Source organism: Lactuca sativa, chromosome 4 (genome assembly GCF_002870075.4).
Source record: "Lactuca sativa cultivar Salinas chromosome 4, Lsat_Salinas_v11, whole genome shotgun sequence".
Lineage (NCBI taxonomy): Eukaryota > Viridiplantae > Streptophyta > Magnoliopsida > Asterales > Asteraceae > Lactuca > Lactuca sativa.
Genome location: NC_056626.2, coordinates 4,483,316 through 4,496,429, shown reverse-complemented (window position 1 = coordinate 4,496,429; position 13,114 = coordinate 4,483,316). Strand labels below are relative to the sequence as shown.

The 13,114-nt window shown below is 36.3% G+C and overlaps 2 protein-coding genes and 1 long non-coding RNA gene across 4 annotated transcripts; 2 read left to right on the top strand and 1 right to left on the bottom strand.

Annotated features, from left to right (window-relative positions):
• Nucleotides 1-2,624: 2,624 nt before the first annotated feature.
• LOC111889889 (UDP-glucosyltransferase 29) lies at nt 2,625-4,206 on the bottom strand. The gene has a single exon (XM_023886046.2). It carries the CDS (start codon nt 4,116-4,118, stop codon nt 2,754-2,756), a length of 1,365 nt encoding a protein of 454 aa, XP_023741814.1. The 5' UTR covers nt 4,119-4,206; the 3' UTR covers nt 2,625-2,753.
• A 3,479-nt stretch (nt 4,207-7,685) lies between these two features.
• Nucleotides 7,686-9,391, top strand: LOC111889887 (uncharacterized). Of its 2 annotated transcripts, none has more exons than XR_002849654.3 (3): nt 7,686-8,076; nt 8,151-8,353; nt 9,156-9,391. It is a non-coding gene; the product is annotated as an uncharacterized LOC111889887 (long non-coding RNA). The 2 variants fall into 2 exon arrangements; XR_002849653.3 differs by having other exon boundaries at nt 7,698-8,076; nt 8,195-8,353.
• Nucleotides 9,392-10,626: 1,235 nt separating this feature from the next.
• On the top strand, nt 10,627-11,274 carry LOC111889896 (uncharacterized). The gene is made up of 2 exons (XM_023886052.3): nt 10,627-10,926; nt 11,011-11,274. Exons 1-2 carry the CDS (start codon nt 10,771-10,773, stop codon nt 11,245-11,247), a joined length of 393 nt encoding a protein of 130 aa, XP_023741820.1. The 5' UTR covers nt 10,627-10,770; the 3' UTR covers nt 11,248-11,274.
• The last annotated feature ends 1,840 nt before the right edge of the window (nt 11,275-13,114 follow it).

The window sequence follows — 13,114 nt, the reverse complement described above, 5'->3', positions numbered from 1 at the left end:
CCATTAGCCACCGAAGACCACCAACACCTTCACAACTTCTATTCACAGTCGACCCGCTGACTGCTTCACATGAAAACTCGTCAACAACAACTGTTTTAACCAACACCATATGGTTGTACCATCTTCCAGCCACCTGCTTTACCAAGACAACCACCACCACGAGTCTCGACCTTTCCCGGACACCTAACCTCCACCTCGGCCACATCCAAAGTCTTCTCTCGACTTTCCCGGACCCCTGACCTCTTCCTCGGCCACATCCAAAGCCAACTCTGTCACGGTCTCCTTTAACTGCCGCTACAGTCACTGTCGAGACCTCCATTTGATATCTCCAATCCTTTACTTATTCCAAGAGTCTTCTTCTACCACTACCAGTCAAGAAAACCAAGCTTCTCCTTTTTCTGTTTTCTTTTACCTACAAACAAGCCAAACCAAAGAACTACCTGTTCTGATTTCTTCTGGCTTGTCTTCTCGGCTTCTGGTTAGACTCATCGTACTGAACTACATCAGCCATCTATTACATCGGGACCATACTTCTCTTTGTTATACTGATAGCCACCTGCTATCATCATTGTTTCATCGCTACCATAGCACCCGTCGATCATCTTCTTTGGGAACCATAGTAAACTGCAGCCACCTGCTGCACCATCTTCTACAAATCCGAACACCATCCAACCCATTGGAAACCAACATCTGTTTCATATTACAACAGTTCCCAATAACTACTTGGTTAGCTCTGATATCAATTGTAGGTTCAGGCTCCACAAAACACGCATACAACATACACTAGTCAGGTAAATATGTATGTGAAAGTAAATTTGCAAAATGGAACCTGATTATAAACGTGTACATCTTCCTATATATTAAACAAAAACAAAGTACATCTATTTATACTAAATAAATAGTCGAATAATAGCTACCATCTAGCCCACGATATTATTCTAAAATGTAACAGTCACTTTTATCTTCCATAAAACCCGGTCAAAGATAAAGACCAAATCTTTTGTTGCACGTTTGGATTACAACAAACCCTATTAATCCAACAGAGAGCGCCACAGGTAATTGCGACTCGAGGTCAATCGCCTCTCACTCAATGTTGAAGAAATATGATTCAATTTCGTAAATCCACAGCGATCTTGCCCGCAAATTTCGACAATCCACACTGTCTTCTAAATTGGTGAACTATTCTTGTTTGTTTTTAATCGTAATCACATTTATTAGGGCTCTTATTTCTCTACATATCAGTAGCATGATTCCATTTATATCAAATTTATCTTATAATTTCATTATAAAGAACAAACGAATCAGAGGGTGTATTAGGTAATATGAAGGCATGCGAGGTGTTTGTGTTTAAGCTTGTGAGAGAACATTTTTTGGTTTTTATGATAAAATTAAGAAGCTATGCTTGATTTGTGGCCGTCTTATGTGATGTTATGTTTTTTTAGAAAGCTGATGTGATCATTGCATGCGGTTATTGTGTTGGTCATTCATTATGTAATTGTTGAAGCTTTTCTCGAATCTTGAATTTCGTTTTACTTGCCTACGGTCTATTAATGGAAATTATATCCGATGCTTGATTTCTGCCTTATATATGTGCCAATAGTGGTTCGATGATCAACAATTAATTAATTGTATATATAGGGAACAACATGAGATTCTCCTTGTGCGGGATATAGCAAAAAGAAGTGAGCATGCTATTCAGTTTAAAGATCAAAGAAATGATTGAAACTTTAACATTTATAACTCTTTGAATATTAGGCATATATATGCCAAGTTAAATCGTTCTTTCTACTTACATCTGTAAATAATACCATCATTAAAGTGTTGTCGTATATATCTCCATACAATAAAAGTCCATCTTGATGACCGCCTACAACCCATGAACATTTATCTTTTAAAACTAACTAAACCCCTTCATTCACTTTGTCAATAAACCATCGGCCACATGGCAGTTTTTTGTAACAATTTATTTTCTTTTGTCCCAAACCATGTGTTCTCAATTTTCATCATAACATATTATGTGTCAAGTTAAGGTTATGAACACACAACTTTCTTATATGTTGAAGCATGATTCTGCTCAAGGAGGACTAATTAAAGGAAGCATCAAGGTTATTGATGATTCCAGTTTACAAATGAATGGGAAGCAAATAAAACTAACCATGGAAAGGTGTATATTTATTCCTTTTGTTACTTGTGAAGTTAGCTCTTTCTTTTTTAATCTAGCGTTTAGAGAGAATTAGGGAAATGGATTGAATTTATGTAAAATAGTATGGAGCGATTCCCATGTAGTATAGAGTATCTTCGCATGTGTACCCAAATTAATTTGCAAAAACGATGGATTAAGAAATACAAGGTAACCACACTTGATAAGGAATCACATTCACTCATTCCATTCCTATGTCCAACAAAAAAAAATTCCATTCCATTTCATTTTTTTCTATTACCAACTACCAACTAACTTCATTGGTATGTTGATAATCAACCACTATATTTTTGTGCTGAAAACTTAGTTTTTTGAAGGTTCATGTTCTTTTTCAGTGACACATAGACAAAAATAAATGCAGAAATTCTTCAAACCCAAATATTCTTGGACAAACAGTGAGTATAAATGGAAATAATGTGTTTTATTATTTTGTAACAAATCAAACTAACAATATCCACAAAACACATAACAAAAAAAAAACCCACTAGTTATATGACTTATATCTAACTAATAACTTTTAAAAACTAAAAGAAGAGAGGAGATTTTCGTCATTTCAAACTTCACCAACTTCACTGCGTCCACCACCACCACCAAGGCTGCACAACTGCAGTAGCTCCACCACCGCCGCCTCGATCTCTTCCTCCCCTTTCATACTCAAATCAGAACTCATTTTCTTAGCTGTTTCCCTGACCACCTCCCCTAACTTACTAACGACCACGTGCCGAACAACCGCTGCCATCTTCTCCCGACTGAGCCGCCCATTTTCGTCCCTCACCACCTCCATTCCAATCCCAACCTCCTCCACCAAACGAGCGTTGATCGGCTGATCAAGATGCATTGGCATGGCTATTACTGGAACACCATACTTCATGGCTTCTATAGCTGAACTCCATCCACAGTGACTCACAAATCCACCAATGTTTTTGTGGCCTAATATTTTTCCTTGTGGCGCCCACCCTTCAATCACTAGTCCTTTATCCTTCACCCTTTCAAGAAACCCTAATGGCAAAGCTTCTGAAAGGCCAAGTTTTCTTTCAACTTTTGGAAACCTTAAAACCCAGATGAAATTCACATCGCTTATTTCTAACCCGTATGCGATTTCTTCCAAATCATGATCAGAAAGAAAATATTCGCTCCCGAAAGAAACAAAAACAGTAGATCCAACAGCCTTTGTTTCAAGCCACTGCATCACACTGTTTTGTTCCTCGTCTTCTACAGGAGATGGCTCTGCAACAAGTGGACCTACTGGCACAATCCTTTTATCAGTAAGAACAGAAAGGTAATCACTGTACTTACCTTCAATCTCCTTGAAAGATTTTACAAGAACCAAATAGGAAGATCGATTTACACACTCCATTACAAAGTCTTCATCTTTACGCATATCCTCTAAGCTTTTAACAACTTTTCCATACTCATAGCTACGATAGTAGATCGTCGAGAAGGGAAGCGCAATGCCAGGGCGGTTGCTCAAGTGAAAATGAACCATGGTGGCAGCAACACTTGTGGTGATGAACACCACGGAAGGGATTGAAAGGGCGGAGGCCGCCACCGGAGCCCATGGTTGGATGATATCGTAAATGAGCAAATCAGGTTTTAGGGCTTTCAAGATATCTGAAAACTCATCAGTTGCCATGTCAAAAGCTTTCTTGAGAACAGGCATAAGATGAGATGGGAGGCCATTGGTGGTGTGAAGGTGTGGTGGTAGCTCCGGTAGCGTCGGAAGGTTAAGCTCTATGAACTGAATTCCATGTGAAGTCTTGATAGACTTGAGATTTGCAGGAGTCGAACAAAGGTAGATGTCAAAGAGGTTGGTGTTGCTTAGTTTTTTGGCTAGTTCTAGGAAAGGAGAAATGTGACCATGGCCTAACCATGGGAACATCAAAACGGTTTGCTTTCGTCCAAATCTATTCATCGTCATTGCTGTGATTGAGATAAAGTGCTTCTGATATCGTTAAAGATTGTCTGTGGAGAAGACGGTGCGTTAATTATATAGAAAAAGTTATGATCGATGGAAACCCCTTAAAAATACGTATGGGGAAAATCTGCTTACAGATTTGCATTTATGTAATCTTTTTAAAACACAACGGTATATCTTAAACAAATTAGAATGCGATGAATTTGAATAGGTAATAGAATCTATATCTTTTTATTAAGATCGATTATTAGTTTGTTTTAGTAAAATCGATTATTTTTAAATAGGTAATAGAATCTATATCTTTTTAATTATGGTCTAAGATAATAACGGTTTGGTTAGTTATGGAAGATATCAACTGTTCCAAAAATAAATTTTTTTCTATATTATATATTGAAATAATTACGCTTAAAATATATACCAGGAAATCGGTTTAAAAAAATGCTTGCAATCCTTTTACGTGCATGATTCACTTGATAATCTATAGTATTTAGTTTAATTTTTTTTTTACTACGGTTTCGAAATTGCCATATGCATGCTAATATAATATTTAACGTTTGAGAAGAACTTGGTTTATTAAATTAGGCTTAATTGTTTGGACAATTCTAAATGTTTGTTTGCCGTTAGATAAATTTTTTTCTTTTGATGTCACTATAAAAAATATAGACAATTGTATTAAAAGAAATAATAAAACAAAAATTATAGACAATTGTATTTTAAAAAAATATAATAAAACGAATTATATAGTTACTAATTTTAATCCATAATTTGATATGTTTATCATCCAAATAGGTTATAAAATCTTGATTAATAAAAAAGACAATTCACTACTAGAAAACATAGGGTTTTCCTACGGAAAATAGCTACGGAAAATTTCCGTAGCTAATTAGCTACGGAATTGCTACGGATTAGCTACAGAATGGGATGCCCTAATTTAGTAACGGAATAGCTACGGAATAGCTACGAAATAGCTACGGACGTCAGTCCGTAGCTATTCCGTAGCTAATTAGCTACGGAATTGCTACGGAATAGCTACATATGCTAATCGGTAGCTATTCCGTAGCTAATTAGCTACGGAATGGCTACGGGATACCTACAAATATTATTTACCTACGGATTAGCTACGGAGTATGCTTTCCGTTAGAACTCCGTAGCTAATCCGTAGCTAAGTAGCTACGGATTAGCTACGGATTTTTCTTATTTTTGATTTTTCGGGCACCAAACGTCGTTTTTTTCGCTTCGTTTTTTTCACACCTCTACTATAGATGATTATCTATATTTTCACCAACTTATAGCTATTAATATCGTTCATAAAGTTGTGTGCCCTTTTGGGATCAAGTACTCGTTTCACAGTTTAACATTGTAATGCCTATATTTTTCACCAACTTCTGATGAATTATGTTTTTTTATATATATTTATATACATGAATGAGTTGTGGTATATGTGTACATGTATATGTGTATGTATACGTGTTTGTGAGATGTATGTGAACGTATTCATAAGCATTATAGTGTTAAACCACTAAACGAGCAATGGATCTCGTATGTATACACGCCTTTATATATGATATTAATAGCTATAAATTGGTGAAAATATAGATAATCATGTATAATAGAGGTGTGAAAAAAATGGAGCGAAAAAAACGACGTTTGGTGCCCGAAAAATATAAAATAAGAAAAATCTGTAGCAAATCCGTAGCTAATTAGCTACGGAATAGCTACGGAATTCTAACGGAAATCATATTCCGTAGGTAATTAACTACGGATTAGCTACGGAATATGCTTTCCGTTAGAATTCCGTAGCTATTCCGTAGCTAATTAGCTACGGATTTGCTACGGATTTTTCTTATTTTTGATTTTTCGGGCACCAAACGTCGTTTTTTTTTCGCTCCATTTTTTTCACACCTCTATTATACATGATTATCTATATTTTCACCAATCTATAGCTATTAATATCATTTATAAAGTCGTGTATACATACGAGATCCATTGCTCGTTTAGTTGTTTAACACTATAATGCTTATGAATACGTTCACATACATCTCACAAACTCATATACATCATCATCAACAACATCAACATCATCATCACTATCATCATCATCATCATCACCATCATCATCATCATCACCATCATCACCACCATCACCACCACCATCATCATCATCATCATCACCATCACCACCACAACCACCACCACCATCACCACCGTCATCACCATCACTATCACCGTTATCACCATCACCATCACCATCATCACCATCACCATCACCATCACCATCACCACCATCACCATCACCATCATCACCATCACCATCACCATCACCACCATCACCATCACCATCACTACCACCACCATCATCACTATCACCATCATCACACCACCATCACCATCACCACCATCACCACCATCACCATCACCACCACCACCATCATCATCATCATCACCACTATCACCATCACCACCACCACCATCACCACCATCACCATCACCATCACTATCACCATCACCATCACCATCACCATCACCATCACCATCACCATCACCATCATCACCATCACCATCACCATCACCACCATCACCACCATCTCCATCACCATCACCATCACCACCATCACCACCATCACCATCACCACCACCACCATCATCATCATCATCACCACTATCACCATCACCACCACCACCATCACCATCACCACCATCACCATCACCATCACTATCACCATCACCATCACTATCACCATCACCACCACCATCATCATCATCATCATCACCACCATCACCACCACCACCATCACCATCACCATCACCATCACCACCATCACCATCATCACCACCATCACCATCATCACCATCACCATCACCACCACCATCATCACACCACCATCACCATCACCATCACTACCACCATCACCACCATCATTACACTTAAATTGAGGAGGTTTGTTGGTGATTTTATATCATCAATATTATTTAAGTGTAATATGATTAAAATTGTTGACCAAAAATGATCTTGTTTAATATTGAACACGTTTAGGATGGTGTAGGAGTGCACACATGTTCAAGTTTTTCAATATTCAAAGTACATTGTTATTTATAGGAGATGCCCCTAAATGAACGGGGGTCCGGGGGCAGCGCCCCTGGCAGCGGGGGTCCCAGGGGCGGCAGCCCCTGGCGGGGTCCAAGGGGCAGAGCCCCTGGCTGGGATCGAGCTGACCTTTTTAGAAAGTTAACTGTTCGTGTCTAAAATATGTAAGAAAATTTATCCAAAAAAAAATTAAGACTCGAATAATAATAATAATAATAATAATAATAATAATAATAATAATAATAATAATAATAATAATAATAATAATAATAATAATAATAATAAATATAATAATAATAATAATAATACTAATAATAATAATAAATATAATAATAATAATAATAATAATAATAATAATAATCAATATAATAATAATAATAATAGTAATAATAATAATAAATATAATAATAATAATAATAATAAGGAAGTCTATATATTCAATCAGAGGCCATTTGAGCATGGATGTGGTATTCCCAGCCTGTTAGTAAGTCGTTTGGTCGTTTCTGGTGGAGGTTTAAGTTCGAATCCCATCCGCAACAATTTTTTTTTCCTCCTCACAGATTTGGCATCAGTTTTTATGTGGCTCCTCACGAAAAATTCCAATCTCCCCCCAATATGCCTCACGAAAATTTTAATCTCCCCCCAAATACCCTGTATCCCTAATCATCACGCTTTCCTTTCCCTGTGTTATCTTCTTTTTCACGAGACCCTCCATCTTCTGGGTGCCATCTCAAACGTCGATCCCAGAGACGTTCGGCCACCTCCAGCCCTTCGTTCGTCACCGCCTCCGTCGCCGATCCCAGAGACCTTCCACCACCTCCGGTGCTCCGTTCGTCACCATCTCCGGCTTTCTCTCTTCGATCGTTGCACACAGAGGTAGGTTATCTTTCTGAAATCGTTTTTTTTTATGGTTGTCGTCGACGGCTATCTCAAACACTTTGCCCTAATAGCTAAACTCGCTCCATAAAAATCGCATATCGACTCCACATCGCAGCACACCCTCTGACCTCCCATCTTCCGCGTGCCCGTTCGTCACCATCACCGGCTGTCGTTGGTGATGGCTGATAGCGATTTCAGTGTTGTGGAGGCTGGAAAAACACGAAGAAATAGCCCAATCGTTATGATTTTCAGCTTGTGAACACAAGATGTGAAGGTAATTTCTATAAACCTAAGTTAACGTAGGTTTCGTTTGGAATTGTTGATTTCATGTTGAAATTGGTTGATAAATCCTAAAATTGTTTATGGATGGAAGCTTTTGAGGACATTAGAAACCTCAATGCATGAATCGATTCTAGTTTGTATAAAGTAGATTGTCAAAATTTGTATAAGATGACTAATTTCAAAGGTGTTTGACAACCTAAGCATTGGTTCTTCTTAAAAACAGGTTGGCATGAAAGATTCATGAAATTTCACTCTAGAACTTAAAGAAAACACATTCAGGCAAGTAGGATGCCTAAATGAGAAAAATGTCAAAAGGGATCACTCCAAAAAATGGTTTAAAATATGCCTTGAAGTTTTATACATGTTTTGAACACTCTTTGCATATTATTTAACTATATGACATGGTTTTAAACACATTAATGCATGAAATTGGAGTAAACTGTTAAAATTGGACAAAAAGGGTAAAATTGGCAAACTTGATTATGAAGCTTCATGGAGCATAAATAATTATTAGAATAGAGTTGAAAGATTGTTACAATGACTAGATGAGCATAGTCATTTTGTTATATGAGAATTGAAGCAATATGCTTAGTTAAAGTCTATTGATAAAGAGAAATTACATTAATAAAATTGTGATTGTCAATATTGAAGGTTCAATGCAAATATCTTTTTATTTCATTATTAATTTCATTTGTTGTGTTTTAGGCGGTTATGCTTATGTATACAGTTTTTTGTTTTTTCCGTTTTTTTAATTTGTAATTAACTAATGTATTAAATTTGGGATTTTATTACAGATCTTCATCCAAGGGCTTAAGGGTTATAAAAAGTTATACTTCTGTATAGATTTGCTCATGTAAGTGGACATCCATTTGTATGATTTTTTTTTATGTAAATTAATTACTAGTAATATCTTGTACAAAGTAGGATAATGCATTCAAATGTATTTTGTGTGTATGAATTGTATTGGTTTGTATTTAAATTACTTTTATGAAATAAATTGAGTAAATGCAAAGTTCAATGTTGTATGGTATTTGAGACATTTGTATGGTATTTAAGATAATGGAATTGAATGTGTCAAAGTTGGTATTAGGGACATTTTTTGGTGTATTTTGGACAAATTGAATTGATATGGTATTTAACAAAAAATTGAAATTTTTAAATTTTTTTTTTTATAAAATGAAATTAGCTACGGACTAGCTACGGAAATCCGTCGCTAAATACGTCCGTAGGTATTCCGTAGGAAGAAAGTCAATTTTAGTCAAACATGAGTTCTGTCGCAAATTCGTAGGAAATCCGTAGCTAAACAGTTCCGTAGCTATTCCGTAGGAAAATACTTGCGTGGGTAATCCGTAGGAAATCCGTAGCCATGTGATTCCGTAGCTATTCCGTAGGAACATTCACCCGTCGGCAATCCGTAGGTATTCCGTAGCAATCACTGTCCGTAGCTATTCCGTAGGTATTATACCTACGGAAAAATCCGTAGCTATTCTGTAGCAATTCCGTAGGTAAAAATTTCCCACGGGCATTTATGCTACAGGGCATTTTCCGTAGCAAATCCGTAGGTATCGCCTTATACCTACTGAATAGCTACGGATTGTGCCGTAGCTGTTGCCTTAGTTTTCTAGTAGTGATTGCTTAAAGCTCAAAAATCAAAAATATTATGGTCTAGGATACCATATGAGATGATGGTGAAGGATATTGTAGTACCATCAGCACCAAATAGCACAATGGTCATGAAATTGCAGGGAAATTGTTTCTTCTTTACCTTAACATATTGATTTTTTAGCATGTTATTTGAAGTGTTAAATTTTTTTCTTATTAAACCATTGTGCTTTAAAAGTATGATGTTATAACTATGTATACGTTAAAAGTCTATTTAATAATAGCATTCTACTTTCAAATTACAATGTGTTAATAAGAAAAAAATTTAAAAAGTTATACATTGAAACTAAGGTAAAATAGTTCAATTAATAAAATATGAAATGATTGTTTTGGTAACAAAGGTAAATGCTTTAGAAGTTTTGATTACTGTTACATCTTTTTATTAAAGAATGGGAATAAGGGGAAAAAAGGATTGGAAAGGTGACAACTTTTAATTTCTGTAGAAATCAAACCATATGCAAGTGTTTTTATATGGTGAAGAAATGGTATTTTGGTCATTTCTATATCTTATGGCTTGAAAGAGTAACATACTATTGCTTTTGGTCACATTTGGTCACTAAATTTTTTTTCGTGCTCTAATAGTCATTTAACGTGTTGATTCGTGTAAAATTTACCCTTACAACTGCTTTTTGTTGGTTGCAAATGATTTATCGATCTTACATGTCAGTTTGATCCTACGTGGCATGTAGGGATAATGTTATTAAAAGAGGGGCGTATGTGGTTCCTTTATTGTGCCCTAATACCCCGATGGCTTCCTCCTACAGCTTATCATCTTCCCTTAATCGATCAAGCAAGAAATCAACAGTGAACGATCCAAAAACTTGTGATTGTGGGTTCCCTGCACGTATTCTAATGTTAACAACACCAAAGAATCCAGGGAGGCATTTCATGGTGTGCAATGAGGTAAGCTATTTCACTTGAGTCTTCCCCCTTTTCTGATTCATTTTTCCTGATTTGAAATCTCCTTATGAGTTATTTGTGTTGAAGGGTAAATGCAAATATTGGAAATGGTTGGAAGTAGAACCTGTACAAATTCCTCTAATGGAAGTAGTAGAGGGAATGAAAGCTGAATTAGTAGCATTAAAGACCGAAGTAGAGAGGGTGAAGGAAGACATGGAACAAATGAAGAAGGAAAAGTACTCTGATGTCATTGCAATGAAGGAAAAAATATATAAGTTTATCATAGGAGTTCTTTTTTTGATCATCGTGTATATGATGAAATGATGTATTAAAAGATGTTGTTTGAATGGAATGAAGGCATTATCTTAACTTCTTGTTGGAATGGAATGAAGAAATTTTGACTAGAATGGAATCACAAAGAAGTAATGTTGAATGGAATGGAATCAAAAAGAAGTAATTTTGACTGGAATTAGAAAGAAGTAATTTTGACTGGAATCACAATGTAGTAATTTTGACTGGAATGGAATCACAAAGTAGCATACATATAATAATGAATACATAATTTTGACTGGAATTAGAAAGAATTAATTTTGACTGGAATCACAATGTAGTAATTTTGACTGGAATGGAATCACAAAGTAGCATACATATAACAATGAATACATATATGATTCCATTCTTTAATTGTAATGAATACATAGAAGTAATTTTGAGTGGAATGGAATCACTGAGACAAAAATACATACAAATAAAAAGAAAGTAATTGAATGGAATGAATACAATGCATACATATAACAAGAAAGTAATTGAATATTGTAATTGGATTCATTGAAATACTCCATTTATATTCGAAATTAAATAAAGGACAAGTAGTTGTCTGCATACACAAAAGATGGGACAAAAGATTCCTGCTAGGGACCACAAAAGAAGGGCCACCATGTGCCCACACACCCAAAAGAAAAGCATAAAGAAATATAGTATTTTGTCTTTACATCACAACTTGATAACAAAACATGTGCCCACCCACTACCTACACACTAACTTAATCAAGGACTGTAGGGTTCTCTACACTACTCCCAACCCTAGGTATCTTCCTCCTCAATGCCATTTTGAAAATCCTTTGAGAATATTGCATTCGTCCACTTCTACCAATCGGGGGCCTTCTTGGGATAGACCTTGCAGCTGCTGCTGGTGGTTATGGTGGAGGTGGTTGGGCTGCTGGTGGTGGTGGTTGGGTTGCTGCTAGTCGACTTAGTCCTGCTTCACTACCCCTGGAGGAATTTGGTGCTATAAAAAAATTGAAGTCTCAATTACTTATCAAAATGATGTATTATGTTGAGATGAAAAAAATTTACCTTATGTATTTGTTTGCTGCTTAGATGGACACTTTTTCTTGTTATGGCCTGGTTCCTTGCAAATACTACACCTTATCAGGATTCCTCTTTTTGTCACAAAATGTCTAACTGGGCCACAAAACTCTCTTTCCACTGCATCCCTTTTCCTTTTCACTGATAGCTTACCAAGTAATCTTCTTCTTTTGGGAGGCAAAGGCTTATGATAAGGAACTTCTGGCCACATATCACTACTATTGAGAGGGTTAATGCTATAATTGTAGCATTTTAGATAAGCCTCTTTACTGTATGATTGGGACACATGTTTCTACATCTTGATTCAGGGAAGAGATTGCATCCACTCCATGTAAGCATGGTGTCCCTGTAAGTTGCCGTATTCTACATGCACAAGTCTTTGCAATTAGATCCGCTCCATATGTTGCATCATTAAACCTAACTTCATACTTTTGATTACCACAAGGAGTAACCCCCCACAATCTGAAAGAAGGGTAATTCCTGCACCAAGACCACCGTCATTGTCATCCATGAGGAGATCTATGAACCACTTCCATGTGGCCTTGTTCTCAACTCCAACCACAGCCCATGTTATATGGTAGATGTGGTTGTTTCATCCTTTCCTACAGCTATCAAAACTTCTCCTCTAACAATACCCTTTAAAAAACAACCATCAAGGCCAATCACAGGCATGCACCCTTCCTTCCAACCATCACTTATAGTTTTAAAGCATACATAATACTTAGAAAACAAAGTTGTGGAATATGGCATGATATTTACATCTCTCCTCACAGTAGACCCCGGGTTTGTCCTTAGAATTTCATGGCATATGACCATAATCTCCC